Source organism: Myotis lucifugus, unplaced genomic scaffold (assembly GCF_000147115.1).
Source record: "Myotis lucifugus unplaced genomic scaffold, Myoluc2.0 scaffold_716, whole genome shotgun sequence".
Taxonomy (NCBI): Eukaryota; Metazoa; Chordata; class Mammalia; order Chiroptera; family Vespertilionidae; genus Myotis; species Myotis lucifugus.
The window spans coordinates 68,484-93,079 of NW_005871764.1; the positions used below are offsets into that span (position 1 = coordinate 68,484).

Sequence of the window (24,596 nt, forward strand, 5' to 3'; positions counted from 1 at the left end):
TGTCCAAGACCCTGGAAGAAAGAACACGACTGACGTGCCGTTGCCGAGCTGACCCGCCTTCTCCGCGCACAGGCCTGCTCCACGGAAGAGCGGAAGTGGGACTTTGAGCAGATCTTCGCCCACTAGGACGCGGTAAGTGCGCCGCCTCGCGTGGGGCCATCCTCACCTTACAGGATGAGTAGCACCCACCTGGGTGTCGCTGCGTCAGGGTACCCTCAGCTTCTCCAGGAAACTTCCGAGAACCAAGTGAAAGTGGGCAAAGGAATATTTATGGTTGCGAGAGAATAAAAATCAACATTTTTTCCCTCTTTGGACCCAACCTAGAATAGCATGCTCAAAAGCTAACAATCAAATTAAGAAAACCCGGCATCAAGCCCACAGAAACAGAGGCAAAGTCAGACCTACTTTTTCTTAAAAACGACTTCTCTGATAGGGTCCATTATTTGGTCTTTTTGTTGTTGTTGTTAATCCTCACCCGAGGATATTTATCCATTGATTTTTAGGGAGAGTGGAAGAGAGAGAGAAAGACAGAGAGAAACATCGATGTGAGAGATACATCGATTGGGTTCCTCCTGCATGTGCCCCGACCAGGGCCTGGGCCGGGGAGGAGCCTGCAACCCAGGGACATGCCCTTGACCGGAATTGAACCCGGGACCCTTTGGTCCACAGGCCGATACTCTAACCACTGAGCCACACCGGCCAGGGTTATTTTTTGGTCTTTTTTTGGGGGGGGCGGGGAGTGGGGTAATAACTCTAAAGCACGTGTGGCATAGAGATTGAGTGTCTTGAGGACAAGGCAAGGACATGCAAGAAGGGAGGAAGGCAAGGCGGTCGCTGGGGAAGGTCTAAGAGACGCTCCAGAGACAGGCCAGACGGGACCCTGGGAGTCAGATTCTGGGCACAGAAGAGGCACCTGGTGGAGGCGGGCAGCACAGGGCGGCCGTGCGCGGCCTCGGGACCAGCTCCCTGGGCGTGGACCCGGGCCTAGCCCTGTGGCCTCAGGCGGGCTCCCTGACCTCCCTGGGCCCAGTTCCCTGATCCGTATAACCAGGGGGACGAGGCTCGCTATGCCTGCCCCTTGGGCCGTTATGAGAATCACTGAACCCGTGTGGACGAGGCTCTGAGAAAACGTGCCTGGCAAGTTCTAACCGCTGGGTGAGTGCTTGGCCAATACCCCAGGGAACAGATGTGTGTTAAATGTGAGGGTAAAGATTCAGGATAAAGGAACTTTGAAAAGATTAGATGCGTTGTCATAACTGGAACTTTAGCGAAGAAACGGAAATATTTCAATGTGTGCCGTATTTTATAGACGTTCTCATAAATCGAAAAGTCTCACGTACAGACCACATAATAATTCCAACATGCTCACTCCATCGAGTTCCTCTTGATTTAAAAGATATATTTGCATAATGACCAAGTCATTGGCCAATCACAGAGCGGACCTAACATGTCCGCCTGGCTCTCAAAGGACTCACACGGCGCCCAAGTAACGCCTGTTCCCGGAAGCCTGTTTGTGAAGCCAGTTGGGAAGCGTTTGTCACGTTAATGGTGTTGGCAGGAGCCAAGGGCTCAGAGCTGCTGCTTCCCATGTCGTTACAGGGGAGGCGGGAGGCGGGGTAATTTACAACGAATTCTTTTAATTTCCGTGGAGCATTCACACCCTCAGAGAACATAAGCTGGAACACGCCATGCCTTTCTTTCTTTTATTTTTTTAAATATATTTTTATTGATTTCATAGAGGAAGGGAGAGGGAGGTAGAGATAGAAACATCAGTGATGAGAGAGATTCACGGATCAGCTGCCTCCTGCACGCCCCACCCTGGGGATGGAGCCCACAACCTGGGCCTGTGCCCTGACCGGGAATTGAACTGTGACCTCCTGGTTCATAGGTCGACGCTCAACCACTGAGCCATGCGAGCCAGACAGGAACATGCCATTTCTGCGCCTGTGTGCAGTCCCCAGAGCACGCTGAGGTGGTCTAGTTGCCTGATTTGTTCTTCAGCTTTTCACTGGAAGGAAATGATACTTCCTGATGGAATCTCTTCTCTTTCAGAGTAAAACTGGAGCCCTGGAAGGCCCCGAGGTGGACGGGTTTGAAAGACATGATGGAGCTTGTGCGGGTGACCTCGCCAGCCGGTGGGCCCATCATGCACTGGGGCTGCCATCTGGCCCCTCGGTTGTGTGTGTTGGGAACTGGGGCTGGGAGATGAAGGCTGAAGGGACGTCGAGGACGTGGCCTATTCAGCAGCCTCTGAGCTCCTGTGGGACCCGCAGTCTCCTCTCTCAAGGCCGGTGGTGGTTTCAGTTAAGCGGAGCCCCCGTAGGTCGCTGCCTCATTTAGGAGTCGTCGATTTCACCGAAGGAGCACAGTGCCACGCATTTGTGACAGCTGCATTTATTTATTTGTAAATATATTTTTACTGACTTTAGAGAGGAAGGGAGAGGGAGAGGGAGAAACATCCATGATGAGAGGGATTCACGGATCAGCTGCCTCCTGCATGCCCCCCACTGGGGATGGAGCCCACAACCGGGGCCTGTGCCCTGACCGGGAATTGAATTGTGACCTCCTGGTTCATAGGTCGACGCTCAACCACTGAGCCACAGGGGCGGGCGAAGGCAGGCTTTCTGTGAGCACTGCCCTGGGGACAGAGCCCTCCGGCCTTTAGGGACCTGCTGAGGGAGGAGCAGCCCTCGGCCACCCTGGTGGGATGAGGAGGGGCGTTGCTCCCCGAGGGCCTCTCAGGAGCAGGGGTCCCCGAGCTGGTGAGCCGCAGGGAGGGGGCCTCCAAGGACGGCCACTGTCTCACCTGTGGACAGGTCCTTTCTGTCCTCAGCCCAGCGTCCGCGGGGCCGACCTGGAGAGGCTCCGGGAGAGCCTTCTGTGTCACTGCGACGCGAACCAGGACGGGAAGATCCAGAAGGCGGAGCTGGCCCTGTGTCTCGGGCTGAGGAGCAGCCCCTGACCCGTAGGCAGCTCTGCTCTGCGCTTGGCGTGCGGCTGGTGTCTGTGCTTCGCTGTCGGGGGCACCGCGAGCGAACTCTGTAGCGGACGGTGTGGGATTTGTCCTGAAGGACGCGGGCCCCTGTTTCTAATGATTCGGTGATTTTGAAACCTCCCTCCCCCTTTTAGGGTCCCCCCCCACAAGCCTCTGTGAACCCTGTCATCCCCCCGCAGTGATGGGGCAGGGGCAGCGCACCCACCCTGTGCTCTGTGCCCTCCCGTGACCTTCTGCCGCGTCTGCCCGCTGTGCCCGCTGTGCTGTCTGCAACTCAACTCTCACCTGGAAATAAACCTGCAGCTGCAAACGGACGTGCGCTGCTGACTGCGTCTGTGTTGTGGCCCTTGCAGTGTCTGTGATGGTTTGACAGCCCCTCTACCTGGAGGGGGGGGAGGGCAAGGCCCTGGTGGGAGCACCCCGGCCGTCCTTCCTGTTCTCAGGTGCCCTGAGTGTGGCACGAGGAGGGACTTCAGCCCCGGCCAGCCTGGCTCAGGGGTTGAGCGTCAACTTATGAACCAGGAGGTCAGGGTTCAATTCCCGGTCGGGGCACAGGCCCGGGTTGCGGGCTCGATCCCCAGTGTGGGCCGTGCAGGAGGCATCCCATCTATGATTCTCTCTCATCATGGATGTTTCTATCTCTCTCTCCCTCTCCCTTCCTCTCTGAAATCAGTAAAAATATAGTTTAAAAAAAAAAAAACAGGGACTTTATTCAGGTCGACTGTTCACAAGACCAGGAGACGCACCACAGCCCCTGCCGGCGACCTCCCGCCCTGAGTGAGCTGGGTTCTCCGTGGGCCCTGCCACGCCACGAGCTGTGCGACGTAACTTCTCTACACTCCGTGCAAAGTCGGAATGAAGAAGGAGCTCGCCAGACACCCGGGGAGACTGTGGAAACAACCTCCTGGCCGGCAGTCCTATTGGCTTAGGGGTCAGTGAGAAGCTTCTCTCACCCCCCACCTTCTCCTTTTCTGTGGCAGCTCCTCTCCTTGGTCCTCCATACTGGCCCGGGGGTCGCCCTGTTTTGCTTGTTCAGAATTGCAGTTCCTCTGCTATTCCCGAATAAACTCAGTTGCTGTGCAATAACTTTTGTTGTTTAACTTAAAAAAATGTTTTTATTTTTTTAGGGAAGGAGGGAGAGGGAGAGAGAAACATCTATTGGCTGCCTCCTGTGCGCCCCCTCTGGGCAACCGGGGCATGTGTGTTCTTACCAGAACCGAACCAGTCACCTCGGTGCAGGGGACAAGGGCGCTCCACCCACTGAGCCACGCCAGCCAGAGCTGGTTTCACTTTCAAGCCTGAACCTGTTAACAGGTGTGTTCCAGGTTTCTCATTGTGAAGTCACGCCCTCTCTCCCCTGTCCACACTCTGTGCTTCAGCCAGTCTGGGAGTTAAGCTACCTTGCTTGATGGGGAGCATCTAGATGACATTTTTGAAATTCTTGTTGAGGAAAATTTTCACATATCCCTACTCGCTCAGTCATTTATATCATTATTCTGATTTTAAAATGTCACAGTTTAAAGTTATTGGCAATGTTCTAAACATCTAATTTGTTCCAATATCTGTGCAAGTTTTATCTTCTAAATTTTTCCTTCCTTTGTGCCTCCCCCAATTGTATGCCTTAATACTTATGTACATTAATTCAAGAGATAATTTCATACTTGATTGCCCCTAATTAACATATTATATAGTTTATTCTCTTTAACTTTATAGGACTTTAAACCTTCACACCTGCTTCTATACATGTCTGTGTAGTGTCCAGCAATATGTTTTTTTAGCTAACCAATTAGATTCTTTTTCTTGGAGATCAGCTAAACTTGAATGCTGTACAGTAATTTTGTATTGACAGCCTAAGTGTTCATTTACTTTCCAATTTGACTTGGTATTTGCAGTGGAAACAAACTAAAAATGTCTCTTCTTTGTAGTTAAAACTTCTGAAAAGGACCAAAATTCCCTAACAATTTCAAAAAGTTATGATGGAAGAACGTGCCACATTCCAGCCTCTGAGGATGACTAGATTCTCTCCATCACATGTGGCATCAAGCTCATTTTGAGATACATTTTGCTTTACATTTTAAGAAAATTCCATTTACTAAGCACGTGTGTGAAGTCGGTTATCAAATACACTAACCCCGTTACCACATGGTGAGACTGACTTGCTGACTCCTGGCTACTGCTGTCTAAAGATCTCATAGGAACGGTACCAGCACGTTTGGAGGGACGCAGCCTTGTTAGATTGACTTTCGTCCTGTAGACGGCCACCAGCTAACCTGGAAGCTACAACATTGTTTATTCTAACCCATCACTTAGCCCTATTTACCTGAGCCTTAATGTAAGGTTTCTGCTCACATCAGCTCAGGAACGGGGTGTTAGAGCGCTAGAGGACGTTTGCTCCTTCTCCCAAGGGCTCCAGTAGCTAAGCTGGCGGCTGCCAGGGCCCAGGAGCCTCTGCTTTCCAGCCTTAATGCGAAAGGACCCGCTATTAGAACCGAAGGTCGTCTCCAGGTGCTGTTTCCTAAGAAGCTCGCCAGAGAACCACACAAGCCCAGCTTTCTGCGCTGTGACAGCCTTTACTGAGGATCTGAGTGGCTCTGAAAAGAGCCTTTGGTTTCTTTCTCTCTAGACGTTCAGGTTCCTCACTTGCCCTTGGCCTTGTGGTGGCTCTCGGTCTTCTTGGGCAGCAGCACGGGTTGGATGTTGGGCAGCACGCCGCCCTGCGCGATGGTCACACCGCCCAGTAGCCTGTTGAGCTCCTCGTCGTTGCGGATGGCCAGCTGCAGGTGGCGCGGGATGATGCGCGTCTTCTTGTTGTCGCGGGACGCGTTTCCTGCTAATTCTAAGATCTCGGCCGTCAGGTACTCCAGCACCGCCGCCAGGTACACGGGAGCGCCCGCCCCAATGCGCTCGGCGTAGTGGCCCTTGCGGAGCAGGCGGTGGATTCGGCCCACGGGGAACTGCAGCTGGGCCCTAAAGGAGCGAGATCTGGCCTTGGCGCGGGCCTTGCCGCCCTGTTTGCCGCGCCCAGACATAACTTGAGATGGTAGTAGCAATAAGGGGAAATCTAACCAAAACACGCCACAGAGGGCCTATTTATAGTCTGCCGTAGGTTGTGACTTGCCATCTGATTGGCTGACTGGCGGATGCTCATCCAATCAGAAAGCAGTACTGAAATCACCTCATTTGCATACACGTCACTGCCATTATCCAATCAGATGGGGCTGCCCAGCAGTCAGTTGACGGCCACCCTATAAATACCAGGCTTTGGGCCACCAACCGCTGTTCACTGACCTGTGTCAGTTGGAGTGTGGAGCTGAGCACGCACCATGCCGGAGCTGGCTTCGAAGGGCGCCACTATTTCCAAGAAGGGCTTTAAGAAAGCTGTGACCAAGACCCAGAAGAAAGAGGGCAAGAAGCGCAAGAGGTGCCGCAAGGAGAGCTACTCGATTTATATCTACAAGGTGCTCAAGCAGGTGCACCCCGACACCGGCATCTCGTCCAAGGCCATGGGCATCATGAACTCGTTTGTCAATGACATTTTTGAACGCACCGCGGGCGAGGCTTCGCGCCTGGCGCATTACAATAAACGCTCAACCATCACGTCCCGGGAGATCCAGACGGCCGTGCGCCTGCTGCTGCCCGGCGAGCTGGCCAAGCACGCCGTGTCCGAGGGCACCAAGGCCGTCACCAAGTACACCAGCTCCAAATAAAAGGATTTGGCCACCAGATGACCTTTTTAAACTCAAAGGCTCTTTTAAGAGCCACCTATGTTTCCTAAAAAGAGCTGTCTTGCTATCTAGCTAAACACATTGGTAGTCTGGCCATGGACTAGTAAGATGTGTTTATCAATGTCCCCTATAGGCAGTCAATGCCCAGAAACTTTGCCCCAAATGTGAACCACAAATATAGCAATTTTTTACCAGTTAAACTAGCCATTGAATGGTGTACAACTAAAAACCTTACAGGCCTTTAGAAAGTGTAAGTGGCTCTTAAAAGAGCCTTTGGGTTTGACAGAGGCCGAAGCACCTCACTTGGAGCTGGTGTACTTAGTGACGGCCTTGGTGCCCTCGGACACGGCGTGCTTGGCCAGCTCGCCGGGCAGCAGCAGGCGCACGGCCGTCTGAATCTCGCGAGAAGTGATGGTCGAGCGCTTATTGTAATGCGCCAGGCGCGACGCCTCGGCCCGCGGTGCGTTCAAAAATGTCATTGACAAACGAGTTCATGATGCCCATGGCCTTGGACGAGATGCCGGTGTCGGGGTGCACCTGCTTGAGCACCTTGTAGATATAAATCGAGTAGCTCTCCTTGCGGCACCTCTTGCGCTTCTTGCCCTCTTTCTTCTGGGTCTTGGTCACAGCCTTCTTAAAGCCCTTCTTGGAAATAGTGGCGCCCTTCGAAGCCAGCTCCGGCATGGTGCGTACTCAGCTCCACACTCCAACTGACACAGGTCAGTGAACAGCGGTTGGTGGCCCAAAGCCTGGTATTTATAGGGTGGCCGTCAACTGACTGCTGGGCAGCCCCATTTGATTGGATAATGGCAGTGACGTGTATGCAAATGAAGTGATTTCAGTACTGCTTTCTGATTGGATGAGCATCCGCCAGTCAGCCAATCAGATGGCAAGTCACAACCTACGGCAGACTATAAATTGGCCCTGCATTTGCCCTGAGGGTGTCTTTTCCATAGCGCCGGACATATCCAGCATTATGTCTGTGTCGGGAAAGCAGGACCGCAAGGCGCGCGCCAAGGCTGTATCTCGCTCTTTCAGGGCTCAGCTGCAGTTCCCCGTGGGCCGCGTGCACCGCCTGCTGCATAACGGCAACTACGCGGAACGCATCGGCGCCGGCGCATCAGTGTATCTGACTGCGGTGCTGGAGTACCTGGCGGCCGAGATCCTGGAGCTGGCAGCCAACGCGGCCCGCCACAACAAGAAGACCCGCATCGCCCCGCGCCACCTGCAGCTGGCCGTCCGCAACGACGAGGAGCTCAGCAAGCTGCTGGGCAAGGTCACCATCGCGCAGGGCGGCGTGCTGCCCAACATCCAGGCCGTGCTGCTGCCCAAGAAGACCGAGAGCTACTACCAGAAAGGCCAGCGGAAGTGACCTGCATCCCGGGAGAGGAAAGCTCAGAAACCAAAGGCTCTTTTCAGAGCCACTCACAGGGTCAGAAGGAGCTGAGGCGAGACAGTGACTGGCAAGGCCTGGCCGGTCTGGCTCTGGGTAGAGCGTTGGCCGCAGACTGAAAGGTCCCGGGTTTGATTCCGGGTCAAGGGCACGTGCCCGGGTTGCGGACTCGATCCCTGGTGGGGGTGGGGGTGGGGGTGCAGGAGGCCGACGATAATGATTCTTGTCATTGATGTTTGTCTCCCTTTTCCTTTCTCTCTGAAATCAAAAATATTCTTAAAAACTGACTAAAGAATGGAATTGACCACAACTAGCCCAACAGGACGCTGGAACTAGCCTGGCTGGGACAACGAGCCTCAGGCCGTCCACTCTAGTGTGTGAGACACTGGGCGGGTGGAGCTCACGGTCCCGGGAGCCGCTCGACGGCAGTCCTGGCGGCAGGAAGGCCTTTCCCACGGACAGACTGACCCGGGACAGCTGTCAACAGGGAGTGCGGGGTGTCTGTCCGATAAGAAGGGACCTTGATCCCCTGGGCGTGAAGCAGGAGGGAGATTTAATGAGCTTGGTCGACTTGTTAATTAGACGAAAGCAGCAAAGTCAAACATTAAGCCTCAGAGCCAGTCAAATCTGCCCATTTCGCAACCGAAGGGCTAAAGGTTTGGGATAATCATTTACTTCTTGGGGAGTCAAAAAAGTGCGAAGCTGAGAGACACTCATTTGAAAGGAATGAGGACCCTGCACTCTGCCTCCCTCAGGTCAGCCTTGGGTCTTTTGCCCTTAACTGCTCTGCCTTTGCGTTCGGGGACCAGGTCTTGCCCCAGGAGCAGCTTACCTTGCTGGTCAGGGATAGAGATTGTGCGGGTGGGGAACAGCTCGTCTCTCCTGAGATAATTCCAGAAAGTGAGAGAGGAGGTGGCCTTTTCCTGAAAGAAGCGAGAGCCCCAGGACTCCAGGGAACAAATCTGCCGGAACAACCCTCTGGTCATTTTCAGAGGAAACCCCCCACCGGTTATCGTCAGCCTCCAGATAACCTCATGTTACAGCCACAGCACCCACCCCAGGCCAGACTCAGGGAAAAGCCAGCTGACGCCTCTAACTCTCCATGACATCCGTGGGGATATCACGGGGCTTAAGAGTGCGGTGTCTTCTATTTGACTCAGGAAGTCTAGACACTGAAAACAGTGTTTCTGGTCATTTAACCCATTGGAATCTTCTGGGTGAAATTCCGCAGAAGATGGTCAAGCCCTGAATGATGTGGTTCAGTGGGTTGGACGTTGTCCGGTGCACAGCGAGGTCTCTGGTTCGATTCCGGGTCCGGACACATGCCTGAGTTGTGGGCTGATCCCCACTAGAGGGCCTGAGGAGGCAGTGATTGATGTTTCTGTCTCCCTCTCTATCCCTAAAATCAATAAAAACATTTAAAAAAATGACTGTTAAGTTTTAACATCCAGTGCTTACTGATATCAATTGAGAGACAAGGAGACCCTGAATGGGAAGAAAATTACAACGCTTCAGGCACTCCAGGCCAGATCCCTCATTCCAGACGCAGAAACTGGGACCCCAGGCCTTGACCTTCCCAGGCACACCAGGTCTCCTGAACCCTAACCTGGCATTTTCCCACCAAACATTTCCTCTATATTCTTAGGAGAACCAGGGCAGTGTCCTGTGCACTATAGGATGCTTCTTTCTATTTGCTCGTGTGTCCTTTAATTCCCGCAGGTGAACCCCAGGCCCTGGGAGAGGAGGGACGCCATGTCCACTACAGCAGAAACCACGGCCACCACGGGGGAGCCGGCCAGCGGCGGTGACGGAATCACGGCCCTAGCGCCAGCCTCCAGCAAAGGTAAGGGCGGCGCTGGTTGTGGATAAAACCGGGACCCGGTGACCTCAGCTCCTTTCTGGGGGTCTGTAGCATCTCCTTGCTCCCACCAATTGCTGCGAATTCTATAAGCTATAAAGAATGTTTACTGAGAATTATCTCATGTTGTGCAATAAACTTGAAGGACATAAAGCAGGTGTCCAGGCGTGATTTGTCGCCAAGGCAGGAAGTCAGAGCAGATGCCAAATAGAAGATCTGGAATCAACCTCAGCCTCTCTGATTCTAAGTCCAGGAGGCATGGCCGTAGGTCTCTGCTCGGATTCGACCCAGACCTGCCTCAGCGTGAGGACAGGCGCTCCCTTCCCCTTCGGTCTGGGTTCTGAGGGGGTGTGACCCCGCCCCTCCCGGGGGACAGGTGTCTGCCTGACACAGCCACGTCTGCTCTCCCTGTGCTGCTGCTCACAGACCGACTGCCATCGCCTCCCCCTTCCAGACGTAGGAGAGGGGGTGCAGAGAGAAACGGACCCCGGTGACGAGGCCTTCTGTGCCCTCTCGCAGGCGTGTGTTCGGTCCGACACGGGCTGGCCCTCCTCGTGCATCTCTGTAACTTTGCGATTTCCACCCAACAAATGAACTTGAGCATCGCCCTCCCAGCGATGGTGAACAGCACGGCCCCGTCCAGCCCGCCCAACGCCTCTTCCTCCGTCGCCCTGGGCGACAGGAACGGAACTCTGATGGGACTTAAGGTGCTGGTATGTTTAAGGAGACACAACCCTTTCCGTGGCTTCAATGGCTTGATCTAAAGCAGCGGTTCTCAACCTGTGGGTCGCGACCCCTTTGGGGGTCGAACGACCCTTTCACAGGGGTCACCTAAGACCATTGGAAAACACATAGATAATTACATATTGTTTTTGTGATTAATCACTATGCTTTAATTATGTTCAATTTGTAACAATGAAAATACATCCTGCATATCAGATATTTACATTATGATCCATAACAGTAGCAAAATTACAGTGATGAAGTAGCAACGAAAATAATTTTATGGTTGGGGGTCACCACAACATGAGGAACTGTATTAAAGGGTCGCGGCATTAGGAAGGTTGAGGACCACTGATCTAAAGGGTTATTTATTGAGTTCGGCCGGCGTGGCTCAGTGGTTGAGCATCAACCTATGAACCAGAAATCATGGTTCCATTCCCAGTCAGGGCACATGCCTGGTTGCAGGCTGGATCCCCAGTGGGGGGCGTGCAGGAGGCAGCCCATCCATGATTCTCTCATCATTGATGTTTTTATCTCTCTCCCTCTCCCTTCCTCTCTGAAATCAATAAAAATATATTTAAAGAAATATTCAGCTCTCTCACCAAAGAATAAACAGCAAGGTTCTCCTTGTCACCCAGGCGCCCGTGTATGCCTGGAGCCCCGAGATCCAGGGGGTCCTCCTCAGCTCCCTCAGCTACGGCTCCTTCGTGGCCTCGGTCCCCAGTGGCTACGTGGCCGGGCTAGTCCGACCCCGGCACCTGATTGGTGCCGCCCTGTTGACAGTCTCCGCCCTGAGCCTCTTCATCCCGCTGGCGGCCGAGGCAGGTGTGGCCCTGCTCATCGTCCTCCGGACCGTCCAAGGCGTGGCCCAGGTACCGCGAGGCCGTCTCAGTCTGAGTGGAGTATGATTCTAGAATGTCTCAGAAGCCCTGGCTGGTTTGGTTGGGTGGGTAGAGCGTCGGCCTGCAGACCGAAGGGTGTCGGGTTCGATTCCAGCCACGGGCACACTCCTGCGCTGTGGGCTCAATTCCCAGTAGGGGGCGTGCAGGAGGCAGCTGGTCAGTGATTCTCTCTCATCAGTGATGTTGCTTTCCCTCTCCCTTCCTCTCTGAAATCAATAAAAATACATTAAAAAATAAAATGTTTCAGATGACCAAGAGTGGAACATCCCCCTGCCCTCACAGGTGATGATACAAACCAGCCAGTATTTAATTTGGGTGAAATGGGCTCCCCCCTTGGAGAGGAACCAGCTCATCACCATTTCCATCTCAGGTAGGTGATGCCTCAGGGGCACCTGACAGGCACCGTCCAGAGCACCAGGCAAGGGCCGGGCACCAAAAGCCACACCTTCCCCCACCTCCTCTGCCTTCTTGCTTGAAAGCACTGCCCTACTCTTTTTCTTTCTTTCTCAAAAAAATATTTGTATTGATTTCAGAGAGGAAGGGAGAGGGAAAGAGAGTTAGAAACATCAATGATGAATCATTGATCAGCTGCCTCCTGCACGCCCCCACTGGGGATGGAGCCTGCAACCCGAGCATGTGCCTGGACCGGGAATCGAACCGTGACCTCCTGGTTCACAGGTCGACACTCAACCACACCGGCTAGGACTATACTATCTTCTTGATTATAAGTGCACACTTACTGGGCAGAAAAACGCTTGCAAGTGCTTTGCACTTGTTAATTTATCTTAAAACACGTTATTTTCATTTTGCACGCAAGGCCCAATGAGGCACAAATAGATGAATAACTTGGCCAGGGTCACGTGGCTCCTGAGCGAAGAGGCAGGAGCTGCCCCTCATGGCGTCCACCCTGTGCCTCTCGGCGTTGGGACCAGGTCAGTCTGTAGGAGGCACGCAGAGTCCGAGCCTGACCTCTCACCCGGACATCACCACCGCCTGTGTTTAGGGCTCATGCTGGGCTCCCTGACCGTCCTCCTCGTCGGTGGCTTCCTCTGCGAGACCCTCGGGTGGCCGTACGTCTTCTACATCTTCGGTGAGTTTGTGCGTTTCTCCCATCGCAGAAGTTTATTTTCTGACGGTGGGGGCTGGGCGCGGTGTCTGTGATACTAGTCCCCTGTGCTTAACCAAACCCTCACAGAAGTGGATGTTTATAACAGAGAGGACGTGTTCAGGGCTAGTTATGTTGTGACTTTGCACGAGGACACGTGAGGCTTAGCTGGAACACCCGGCGACATTCCCTCCCGTCTCCAGGGGAACCGCAAAGGGTGCCAGAGGAGTTTCTTTTGTAAGATATTGAAAACGTTGTCTTGGTGCAATTATATTTTTATTTTTTAAAATATATTTTTATTGATTTCAGAGAGGAAGGGAGAGGGAGAGAAACATCAATGATGAGAGAGAGCCCAGCTGGTGTGGCTCAGTGGTTGAGCATCGGCCATGCACCAAGAGGTTGCTAGTTCCATTCCAATCAGGGCACACGCCCAGGGCTGTGGGCTGGATCCCCCGTAAGAGGAGTGTAGGAGGCAGCCCGTCGATGTTTCTATCTTTCTCCTTTCTCCCTCTAAAATCAATAACATTTTTTTAAAATGATGAGAAACACACACACACACACAAATAAAAAAATAGAAAATAAAACGATGAGAGAGAAACATCAGCTGCCAGAGAAACATCAGCTGCCTCCTGTGCCCTTGACTGGAATCGAACCAGCGCCCTCTCAGTGCACAAGGGCCAACCCACTGAGCCCCACTGGCTGGGCCCTGAGGAAAGAACCTTTGCAGAAGCCTGACTAGCAGGGGGCATGCTGACCGGCAATCCAACCGGGAGGGCCTTCTCGAGCTCACTGGGCAGACACTAGGCTCCGAACTGCCCCAGGCCATCGGCAGCAGCAAGGAAGACGGCCCGGGCTACGGTCCAGGGGCGGGGACGTGGCCGCCACCGAAGATGGGGCCCCGCGGGGCGCAGACCTGGGAGGAGCGCTGGGCCAACCTCGGCCCACCCCTCCGGGCAGAGTCCCGCGGAAAGAGTGGGTCCGGCCTACCCGTCCCCTTGCAGGTGCGATTGGCTGCGCCTGTTCCTGCCTCTGGTTCGCCCTCGCCTACGACGACCCCGCGGCGCACCCGTTCATCAGCGCCGGGGAGCGGGACCTCATCGCGCGCGCGCTGGCTCAGCAGGTGCCTGCCCGGGCCTGGGCGGCGGCTGGCCGCGGGGGGACCGTGTCTCTATGGGGGGGCCCACGGCACCGGCTTTCTTCCAGGACTGCGAGCCGGACGGGTCTCTCCCCATCAAGGCCATGGCCAAGTCCCTGCCGCTCTGGAGGCGCCTGCTGTCCCAGTTCAGCGAGCACTGGTCTTCTACGTCCTGATGGCGTACCTGCCCACCTACCTCCACTCCGTCCTCCACGTGGACCTCCGCGCGGTGAGTGCTAGCGCGCATGCGCCTCTGCTGCCTCAAGGCCTCGTCACGTGACCTCGGCCTCCTCCGGGGTCACCAGGCTCGGGGCCCGGGACCTTCCGGTAGGAGATGCAACCTCTTGAATTCTGATTCATCTCAGGGGGGCCTCCCGCTTTGGGGGGCAGAACGGTATGGTTCTAGGTCAGCGTGACATTCAAAGGATGCCATGTTTTTTAAAAATACATATTTTTATTGATTTCAGAGAGGAAGGGAGAGGGAGAGAGAGAAACATAAACGATGAGAGAGAGTCATGGATCGGCTGCCTCCTGCACGCCCCCCACTGGGGATGGGGGTGCAGCCCGGGCCTGTGCCCTGACCGGGGATCGACCCGCTGGGCCACGCCGGCCTGGCAGGATGTCACCTTTTTTAAGGGATTTATGAAAATATTCTGTGTTCAACCCAATCGACATCTGCAAACAGGACACTCTGCTGACTGAAGCAAAACATAGTGCGCCTCCCCGGAGGCTGTGACAGACTCGCAGGCAACAGGCGCTAAAAACAGGGCGTTATTAATAGGATTTACACCAAAAACATAAACCCTTTTGTTCAAGGCCGGTGGGTACAAGACAGGTGCCCTGAGGCGCAGGCGCCAGTGCGCCGAGTCTTCCCACAATGCACCGGTGCTCTGACTAGCTGATGGAGCCTCTCAGGTCCCAGCAGGCGGGTGTCGTAAGCCAGGCGGGTGTCGTAAACGGGTGTCGTAAACCAGGTGGGTGTTGTAAAAGGTGAAGAGCTCATCAGATGTCACAGGTGACAGCTCACAGGGTCACTGAATTCTTGCTACAGTCCCACCGTTTGTGCTCAAAAAGCCGTGTGCTCATGGAGCTGGGCTCCTCTGGTGACCACATGCTAAGTGGCCAGCAAACAGCGACCTTAGCAGAGGTCAAGTCTGGACACACGTTTCCACGGGCAGTGGGTGCTGGGATCAGGAAATCCAAGGGTGGGTGGCTGTGGGCCTTCCCTGAAGAGGAGGAGGAGGGAGGAGGAGGGAGAGAAGGAGGAAGGGGAGGAGAGGGAGAGGAGGGGAGGGGGAGGAGGGAGAGAAGGAAGAAGGGGAGGAGGAGGGAGAGAAGGAGGAAGGGGAGGAGAGGGAGAGGGAGGGGGAAGAGGGGGGGGAGTGAGGGCAGAAGCAGGTGATGGAACCAGAACCACAGGCCAGGGATCAGAATGAGTGTGGGGCGAGGCCGGGTGGGTTCCCACCCCCAGAGGCCGGGTGGGGGGGAGGCGGGGGGAGAAAGACTGGAGAGAGACTTGAGGCCCAGACCCGGGGCCCCATGGATCTCAGGGTGTTTTCTCTCGACGACACGTCACCGTGGTGGCCTTTGGTTTACTCGTTGGTAAAATAAACAGCTTGGCCCACGTGCCTGTTAAATCCGTCCCATTGGCCTCCTTTTCCTTTTAAGAAAATAATATATTTTTATTGATTTCAGAGAGAGGGAGAGAGAGAGATCAATGATGAGAGGGAATCATGGGTCGGCTGCCTCCTGCACGTCCCACATGGGGGGCATGTGCTCTGACCGGGAGGCAAACCTACAACCTTTTGGTGCCCAGGACGATGCTCCAACCGACGAGCCCCCAGCCGGGGCTGGTTCTTTAAGCACCTGTTTCCCGGCGACTTTCTGTACGGAGAGAGCACTCATCCTGTGTTCAAACTACACACATTTCCCCTGAGAAGTGACGTGGGCCCGTTGCAGTGGCGTGGGGTGTGTGATGACGGTGATGGGCATCGAAAGAGCAGCCGGGTGTGGACGGCACCCTGGGGACGAGCCGGGCCTGCGGGGGTGGGCGTGCACCTGCACTGACTCCCCTCTGGTCTGCAGAGTGGCTTCCTGTCCGCCCTGCTGCTTGGCGTGGCCTTTATCAGCGTCATCCTGGGGGGCCTGCTGGCAGACTTCCTCCTCTCCAGAGACATCCTCTCGCTCCTTGTGCTCAGGCGGCTCTTCACCTCCATAGGTAAGGACGCTGGTGGCCGGGGCGGGGGGTAGGGGCTCGGCAGCTCCCCAGCTCTCCGTCTGCCTCCCGCCAGGGGTGCTCTTCCCCAGCCTGTTCTCCGTGCTCCTGCCCTGGGTCAGCTTCAGCCTGGGCGTCACCATGGCCTTCTTGGTCCTGAGTTTGGCCACCAGCAGCCTCTGCCAATCCGGGGCCCTTGTCAACTTCATAGACATCGCTCCCAGGTAAGGACCCTGGGCCTCCTCCTCCCCCACGGCAGCTCAGCCTCGGTCCGGGGCCCTGGACCTCCGTGACCGTGGGTCAGCGTGTGAGTGACACGTGGGACGGGGCCTGGGGAATGTCGGCCCCAGCCCTGCGTCCAGATGCTGCCCGGAAGGAGCCATCGTTCCCCGAGGGGGACGCGGCGGTCACGCGGCCTCGGGCCACGGGGCTTGCTCACGTGGGCAGGATAAGGCTAAAGGGCAGGCGCACGAGGGGCATCGCCTCCGGGACAGCTCGGTATCAGAGACCACGGAGACTCATAGTCCTCGGGACACACTCCTTCAGACGTGGGCCAGCAGGACACGCGGAGACACGTGTCATCCAGTGAGGGGTCTTGTGTCCCCCAAGCAAGGCTGCCAGGGCGGACTTCATAGCAGAAGCCAAGAGGCGATATAAACGAGGTCAAACACCATCTGTCTGTTTTGTATGAACAACACTGACCCGTTAGCACAGCTGCCCCGTGGGTGTCGCAGGCCCTGCACAGGGTGGCAGCCATCGCGGTCAGTACGTTTCGCTCAGGGTTCTGTTTTTTTAAAAACATGTTTTTATGGACTACAGAGAGGAAGGGAGAGGGAGGGAGGGAGGGAGAGAGAGGTGGAGACATCCATGATGAGAGAGAATCATGGATCGGCTGCCGCCTACACAGCCCTGAAATCTGGGCCTGTGCCCTGACTGGGAATTGAGCCCTGACCTCCTGGTTCATAGGTCGACGCTCAACCACTGAGCCACGCCGGCCGGGCTGTTTCAATCAGGTTTAACGAAGGGTCAACACCAGCTCAGGCCACCCCAAAGCTGAGCGCAGGACGGCAGCAGACCAGCTGAGATGACCCTTTGCTGATCCTCTCTCTCTCTCTCTCTCTCTCTCTCTCCTCTCTCTCTCTCTCTCTCTCTCTCTCTCTCTCTCTCTCTCTCTCTCCTTTCTCTCTCAGGTACACTGGCTTTATCAAGGGCTTATCCTTGGTCTTTGTTCAGCTCTCAGGAGTCATCGCTCCCACGGTTTCTGGATTTTTCCTCAGTCAGGTGAGGTCAAAGGTCCTGGTGAAAATATTCCCGAGCGGAACCTCCAGGTCCCCCGGAGTCAGACTCAGGGCGTTTGCGTTTCCTCCGCCCCGTGGCTCGGCTGGGGGCTCAGCGCCCCCGCAGCCCTCGAGTTCGGGTGGAGGGAGGAGCATGCTCGACTCCCTGCGTTGATGCCTCACGAGGTCTGAGGAGATGAGCTTCCACGCTCGTCATCAGATCTGGCGGCCGCGCTGACCTTCCTGTGCAGCAGACAGTGGCCGGCCTCCGAGGGCCGCTCGGGAGGGCAGGGCTTCCCAGGACGCGGGACGTTCAATCCTCACACCTTGAAGGTTCCCCGCAACCGGGAAAGAGCCGGTCACGCCAGGTAGGAACCCAGCAAACCCAGACAGAACGAGCGGGCGAGAGGCTGAGCGAAGGACAGCGGGGAGGAGCAGCGGCGTGGAGCAGCCTCCGTCCTGGGAGATGCGTTCAAGTTCCCAGGACGGACAGCTTCCGCGGACGCTTCCTTGGAATCCGTGGGCAGAGGAGATGTACGGGGCATCCGCATGCGTGGCATTCTTTTTCTTTTTTAATATATATTTTTATTGATCTCAGAGAGGAAGGGAGAGGGGGAGAGAGATAGAAGCATCAGTGATGAGAGAGAATCATGGATCGGCTGCCTCCTGCACGCCCCCCACTGGGGATCGAGCCCTGACGGGGAATTGAACCGTGACCTCCTGGTTCACAGGCCGCGCCGGCCGGGCCACGTGAGTGTCATTTTTTCAGTTTGCTGTGATCTCCCACAAGGAAGTCAGGAAAATGGAGACTGAGGAGGAGGCGCGTCCTGTCCGCCATCACGTCCTTTGTCACTTGAAGCTTCAGTTCCCTTTCAGTCACTGACACTCGTCAGGAAATGGTCATTTAAAATGGACATCCTCATGCTGACAGGGTCTCCCTGTCATTCATTCATTCCGCAAACACACATGGACCTGGGGCAGGCGCCACGCAAGGCACTACGGGAACGAGGTGGAAGTGCCTGGCCGCTTGGGAAGCTTTTATTCTGGAAAAGGAACTTGATAGGAGATGAATACGAGGGCCGAATTTCCATTTTAAATAGGGGCGGGTCGAGGAAGGACTCATGGAAAAAATGATATTTTAAGCCGAGGGCGGAAGCAAAGCGGGGGGAGAGAGACAATGCTCTCGGGGGTCTTGGGGGGGGTGCGTTGGGGGTGTGTGTTGGGGGGACACGTCTCTGCAGAGGGGAAAGGCTGGGGGTCCCTGCGTTGTCCCAGGCTCGGCCAGGCTCCCCCCACAGTCCGGAGCTGAGCTGGGAGGTGGCAGGGGAAGCTGGAGCCACCGCCCTCTGAACAGGAGGGACGTGCGCTTGGGGCCGTGGTGACCGGTGGCTCGTCTCCAGGACGCGAGCTGGGATGGAGAAACGTCTTCTGCTGTCGCGGCCGTGGACGTCTCGGGCCTGGTCTTCTTCCTCGTCTTCAAGCCGAGCGGAAGGTGCAGGACTGGGCCCGCGTGCAGACCCTCACCCGCCTGTGAGCCGTAGCCGGGCGTTGCCCTTTGGTGCTTTCGTTGGACCGACTTTGCTTCCGGTCTCTTCTCGGACCCTGAAGGCTCCGCCTGGAGGTTTATTGGGGTTCGGGGAGGAGGAGGCGGCAGTGATTGAAGTGTGAGCTCCTGCAAGCGTGGGTGTGTCTGCATTTCTTTTCAAGAAAATATATTTTTGTTGGTTTCAGAGAGGAAAGGAGAGGGAGATAGAAACATCAATGATGAGAGAGAATCACTGATTGGCTGCCTCCTGCACGCCCCACAGGGGATCAAGCCCTCAACCCGGGCTTGTGCCCTGACTGGGAATCGAACCCAGGACCCTTCAGTCCACAGGCTGACGCTCTACCCACTGAGCCAAGGCGGCCGGGGCTGCGTTTGGATCTCTATGTGTTGCTCACTCTTCCCACTGTTGCTGGGACATGATCACGTGTAGCTGGTCTCTGCCCCCCGTTCCCGGCACAGGAACCCTACCGCCCTCGTGGTGGCGTCCCGAGTGCCGGGAAAATGGGAGCCTCGTTTGTTACCCTGTTTGGTCTAGTCCCTCGTTGGTGTCACACGAGCTGCTAAGACCCTTAGACTTTCTGGGGCGATGAGTGTCTTTGTGGTTCAAGGTGAGGGGACCTGCGGCCGGGGCCCCGCGAGCCTCGGGGTGGGGGCCGCTGCCGGGGGCCAGCCTCCAGGAGGGGAGAAGGGCTGGACCGGGGGTGTTCATCAGTGGCCCATGCCTGAACCCTCACGCCTGCGCAGTGAGATTTCTATAAGAACCCCAAGTGACGGGCTCTGAGAACTTCCGGGTGGGTGACTCCAGGGAGGTGCGTGGAGGGGTGCCCCCGGGGAGGGCACGGAGCCCCTGCCTGTCTCCCCACCCCCACCCTGTGTACCTTCCCATTGGGCCGTTTCCGAGTTACAGCCTTTATAATAAACGATGCCAGTGAGCCGTCTGTTTCCTATGTTCTGTGAGGCACTCTAGCAAATTGTCACACTGAGGGGCGGGTCGTGGTAGCAACAGAAGTGTGGGGACCTCGGGCACCGCCACTCCGGTCGGTGTCTGATGTCAGGGCCGTCGGGGGACCCAGCCCTGAACCGTGGGGTCTGGACGACCTCTGGGTAGTCGGCGTCTGAGTAACATCGGAGGACACCCCGCTGGCGTCTGCAGAGCCTGGAGAACCGCTCGGTGGAAACCCCACGCGTGTGGCTCCAGGCGTGTTGTGGACACGGGAACCAATCACCTCCCGTTGTCCCGGTGAGAGCATCGGGGGCCGGAGGACAACTGCTCACCCGGGCAAGAGAGGAAGCCAGGACCGCGGGAGGGGGGCTGAGAGCCCCCGTGAGACCGTGTCCAAACGCCCAGCAGACGGCGGGCGCAGCTGCCACCAAAGAAACGCCCGGAACAGCCAGAGCCACGTGGTCACAGCCCAGAAGACAGGGTAGCCGCCCGCTCACACCCCGCCCGCCACCCGCCCTGCGCCCTCAGAGCCGGGTGAGCTGCTTCTCCTGGGCCCAGGCCTGCACGTCGGCCGCGGCGAAGACCAGGTAGAAGAGGAGGCTGCTCACGTTGACGGCCGCCACCAGGAAGAAGATGGCAGACCAGGCGGCCTCCGGGTCCTGCGGGATGAAAGTGCAGATAGAGACGCGTGGTCGGGCGCGTCGCCGTGTCTGCGGCATTTAAAACATTAACACGAGGACGGGCTCCACGCTGGACACGGCGGAGGGAGGAGCGGGAGGCCAGCACTCCACCCAGACAGATTCCCGGGTCTGCCCCTCGGCTCTGGACACCGCACTCGTTCTCCGTTTGGCTGTATTTCGTCTTAATTCCTAACTTCAGTGTGACATTTGTAATGGCCAGAGGTGACCTTTGTATATTTCTTGGTCAAATCTCGTGTTTCATGTCTGTAGTTTCGATCCTCTCTTTTCTGTCTTTAAACCTCAGGTGCGTTCCCGGTGTCTCTGAGCATCTGCTCCTGAGGGTCTGGTTCTGTGACATCCTGTCTCTCCTCTCACAGGACCCTGTTTCTCTGAGCGGCTTGTGAGTGTGGTTAACGCGGAGCCACCCGGCCGGGCTGTACCGATCACCCGGGACGGCACGATCCGTTTCTTACCTGATTGAGGATTATCCCAGCCAGAGTGGACGAAATGAGCCCCCCCGTCATTCCAATGAGAACCGTGACTCCTTTCAGAAACCCGTAATATCTGCACAAGAGAGAATGGCGACACACGGGTGTATTTTTAAAGCTTGAACCTCACTTGGTTCAAGATGAGGTTTAAGAACCATAGCTGTTGGTTTCCCGGATTTCCCACCCTCCTCCTCCTCAAACGCCATTGAGGTGTCAGACAGAGGCCCGGCCACCGTGGCTCAGTGGTTGAGTGTCGACCTGTGAACCAGACTTATGAACCAGGAGGTTACAGGTTCGATTCCCGGCCCGGGTTGTGGGCTCGATCCCCAGTGTGGGGCGTGCAGGAGGCAGCCATTCAATGATTCTCTCTCATCATTGATGTTTCTCTCTCTCTCTCTCTCTCTCTCTCTCTCTCTCTCTCTCTTTCTCTCTCTCTCCCCTTCACCTTAAAAATATGCATATTTTTAAAAAGATCAGACGGAGACGATGGTTATGAGTAGCTTTCCGGTTACACTGCAGGGGGATGTGGGCCTCAGCAGTAAATGACGTTACGATGCTGAGACAATGAGACCGTGTTGGCCTGGAAGCCACGTGAGTTAGGAGGTCGGCACACACAGCGGAGGAACTCAGAGGTGATGGGTGTTGGTCATGGGAGTGGCTTAGGCTTCATCAACATGGAAGGACTGTCCACCTGGTCAGCCCCACAGCCCCAGAGCGACGGGCCCCGGGCCGCCCCCAGGCAGCGGGGTCGCCGGTCCTGGCTGGAGCGTCAGACGCGGGCTCACCGCTGTGACGTGAGGGCGACAGGCCTCTACTCCCTGGTCCCGAGGGAGGATTTCCTCTTTGCTGTGCTCCTCACAGGGTTTTGCTGGGTTTTTGCCCCTTGCCCCCGCGAACTTCAGAATCCAACCAACATCTTAGGGAGAAAGCTGACCTTGTGTTTAAGTTCCCTTAATGTTTAACTTTGTCGCTGCAGCCCTGAGCCACCACCGGGTGCTGGGTGAGTTTCTCTCCAGGACAGAGCCTTCGGCCAGGGCCCAACCCGGGACACCAGCCTTTGCCACGTCCCAGAACCGGCAAAGGGCAACTGAGAGCGCGGTGGGCGCTGCCAGCACGCCTCGCCCAGGTGCGTGCTCTGCTCTCTGTGGCCTCGCTGACCTCTGAGGCCTGTGGTGAGCATGTGTGGTCTTTACTGGCCTCCTCAGGCCTTTCCCAGCAGAGATGTCAGTGACCCTCTCCCTGTGCAACCCTACGCGGAATTCAACCGCGTTCTCAAATCCTGCTTCACGTTGTGAAACACTAGGATGCACAGAGCTTTAGAAAATTGCATCTCCGGTGGATGGAAAGACCCAGCATGGTAGCTGCCCATCACTTCCTTTGCCTATTTGTGTGCAGATGCTCAACGCGGCTTGTTTTTCAAGCATGTGGCTCCGTTGGCTTGTGCTTCTCTGTGAAAGACCCCTTTTATGTCTTCAGACAATTCCACAGAACCAGACGCTGCGGGCAGTCCTGGGGAGGGTCTTGGAACTGAGTCAATGCAATGGACACGCATCCTCAGGACTGCGCTCAACCCGCGGAGCTGATGGCGAGATTCTCCGACTGCGGCAGAGGGCACCACACCCGCCCGAGCTTGCCTCTCCACCGGCCTCCGCTCCACACAGCTCCGGGGAGCCCGGGTCTGTGTTCTCCGAGGAGCACTGGCACCATTCAGAGCAACGTGGCCCGGCCGGCCTGGCTCAGGGGCTGAGCATCGACCTATGAACCAGGAGGTCACAGCTCGATTCCCCGTCAGGGCACAGGCCCAGGTTGCGGGCTCGATCCCCAGTGTGGGGCGTGCAGGAGGCAGCCGATCAGTGATTCTCCCTCATCATTGATGTTTCTCTCTCTTCCTCTTCCTTCCTTTCTGAAATCAATAAAAAATATACATATATATAAAAAACCCTGGGTACGATCCCAAACCGGCGGTGAGCTCTTAGGCCAGCAAGGAAGTGCCTAAGCCTCGGCCTCCTTAGAAGGTAAACACTCCTCGCTTGCTGGAAGGGCTCAGGACGCACAGATGTGCGCACAACAGCAGCCACAGAGCAGCCAAGCCTCGCCCAGAGCCGGCCTTTTGGCAAGCTGGCCGCGAACTCCAGAACCGCCGCAATCTTAAACACCCTCGGGAGCCGGGACGCCGCCAAGAAGGAGAAAGTGACCGCTACCTGGGGGCGATGTCCAAGGGGTTGATCACCATCCCGGCGACGCAGAAGCCCAGTGTGGCGCTGGCCAGCGTGAGGCACGCGACGGTGCCGTGGAAGCCGGGACCCAGGTAGAGCAGGCCCACCACGAAGACGGCGGGCAGGAGGAGGCCTGGGCGGTCGGGGGGCACGGTCAGGTGTGTCCTGGACATGGGGGGGCCCCGCGGGAGCTGGACCGGGCCGGGCCGTCACTTACCCAGGGCGGTGAAGAGCTTCCGGACGGCGAGCAAGCTGAGCATCTTCCTGGACAGGAAGCCGTCGGACACGTGCCCCGCGAGGATGCCCAAGAGCCAGCAGCACAGATGGGGGAGGGCGGACAGCAGCCCGTTCTGGGGAGGACACGCTATCGTGAGAGCCTGCGCACAGGGGACTCGCCACCCCCGACAGTCAGCGTCTGCAGAGCTCAGAGCCGGAAGCAGCCCAGGGGCCCATCGGCAGGTGAGCGGATAACAGCTGTGGTGCATTCGCAGCAGGGAATACTGTGCGGCTGTGAAAAGAACAGCCTCTTTTACCGGAGCACATTGTGCTGAGTGAAACAAGCCCGTCAGAGAAAGACAAATTCCGTAAGAGCTCCCTCTTCTGTGGAATCTAAGCAACAAAATGAACTGGTGAACGGAGTGGAGCCAGAGACACGGAACATGGAACAGAGTGCGGAACCTCGGAGGGAAGGCGGGGGAGGGTGGCTGGGAGACGATCAACCAAGGACCCCGTGTGCATCTATGCTTGGTCCATGGACACGGACAACGGGCGGTGAGGGCCTGGGGCGGGGGGTGGAGGGGGTCAATGGGGGAAAGGGGCACATATGCAATATTTTCAACAAAAAAGAATTATTTTTTTAAAAAAGAAAGAAATTCAGTATCTGAAATCGGCGCCGTCATCTGCGAAGCCATCAGCACCCAACGCTCACATGAGTGCTGGGGCCACACGCCCCAAAGAAAGGACAATCGTTTGGAGGGCGGGGCCCTTGTCACCATCTGTCTGTTTTATTTTTATTTTTATTTTTATTATTTTCAGTGTCACAGGACCTGACATGACTGGGCAGGTAGTAAGAGGAAGACTACGCCGAGAGTGGGACATGCTGGCCCGAGATGAGAACGATCGGAAACAGTCAGCCCGGCCGGCGTGGCTCCGTGGTCGAGCCTCGACCTATGAACCTGGAGGTCGGGGTTTGATTCTGGGCAGGACAGCAGGCAGCTGATCCATGATTCTCTCTCACCATTGATGTTTCTCTCTCTCCCTCTCCCTTCCTCTCTGAAGTCAATATATATCTTTACAAAGAAAAGGGAACGGAGGCGATACTGACCTCTCTCACGTTAACGTGGAGCTTGAGCTGATGAAAGTCGGCAGTACAGAAACATGACGTGATTCGTCCAG

At 56.2% G+C, this 24,596-nt stretch overlaps 6 protein-coding genes across 6 annotated transcripts in view; 3 read left to right on the top strand and 3 right to left on the bottom strand.

Moving 5' to 3' along the window:
* Positions 1-5,631: 5,631 nt before the first annotated feature.
* LOC102440574 (histone H2A type 1-C-like) lies at positions 5,632-6,024 on the bottom strand. Its single transcript, XM_023746666.1, has one exon. It carries the CDS (start codon positions 6,022-6,024, stop codon positions 5,632-5,634), a length of 393 nt encoding a protein of 130 aa, XP_023602434.1.
* Positions 6,025-6,318: 294 nt separating this feature from the next.
* LOC102441802 (histone H2B type 1-A-like) lies at positions 6,319-6,702 on the top strand. The gene has a single exon (XM_006105685.3). It carries the CDS (start codon positions 6,319-6,321, stop codon positions 6,700-6,702), a length of 384 nt encoding a protein of 127 aa, XP_006105747.1.
* Positions 6,703-7,019: 317 nt separating this feature from the next.
* LOC102441490 (histone H2B type 1-A-like) lies at positions 7,020-7,404 on the bottom strand. The gene is given in 2 exon segments (XM_014447819.2): positions 7,020-7,175; positions 7,177-7,404. Coding segments are annotated over 2 exon segments (384 nt in total).
* A 292-nt stretch (positions 7,405-7,696) lies between these two features.
* LOC102441181 (histone H2A type 2-C-like) lies at positions 7,697-8,112 on the top strand. Its single transcript, XM_006105684.3, has one exon. The coding sequence runs from the start codon at positions 7,697-7,699 to the stop codon at positions 8,090-8,092; it is 396 nt and encodes a 131-aa protein (XP_006105746.1). The 3' UTR covers positions 8,093-8,112.
* A 2,434-nt stretch (positions 8,113-10,546) lies between these two features.
* On the top strand, positions 10,547-19,001 carry SLC17A4 (solute carrier family 17 member 4). Its single transcript, XM_023746665.1, is given in 13 exon segments — positions 10,547-10,684; positions 11,333-11,566; positions 11,879-11,966; positions 12,600-12,686; positions 13,703-13,821; positions 13,905-13,995; positions 13,998-14,065; positions 15,922-16,054; positions 16,128-16,275; positions 17,242-17,344; positions 18,737-18,762; positions 18,764-18,806; positions 18,809-19,001. Coding segments are annotated over 13 exon segments (1,317 nt in total). The 5' UTR covers positions 10,547-10,561; the 3' UTR covers positions 18,863-19,001.
* A 1,340-nt stretch (positions 19,002-20,341) lies between these two features.
* The window catches only part of LOC102423358 (sodium-dependent phosphate transport protein 1), a 20,389-nt gene continuing 16,134 nt past the window's right edge, over positions 20,342-24,596 (bottom strand). The window contains exons 13-17 of the mRNA XM_023746662.1: positions 24,526-24,552; positions 23,419-23,551; positions 23,187-23,334; positions 20,971-21,061; positions 20,342-20,476 (exon numbers count right to left, since the gene is read on the bottom strand). Of these exons, the coding sequence (XP_023602430.1) occupies positions 20,342-20,476; positions 20,971-21,061; positions 23,187-23,334; positions 23,419-23,551; positions 24,526-24,552 (534 nt within the window). The remainder of the gene's footprint in view (positions 20,477-20,970; positions 21,062-23,186; positions 23,335-23,418; positions 23,552-24,525; positions 24,553-24,596) is intronic.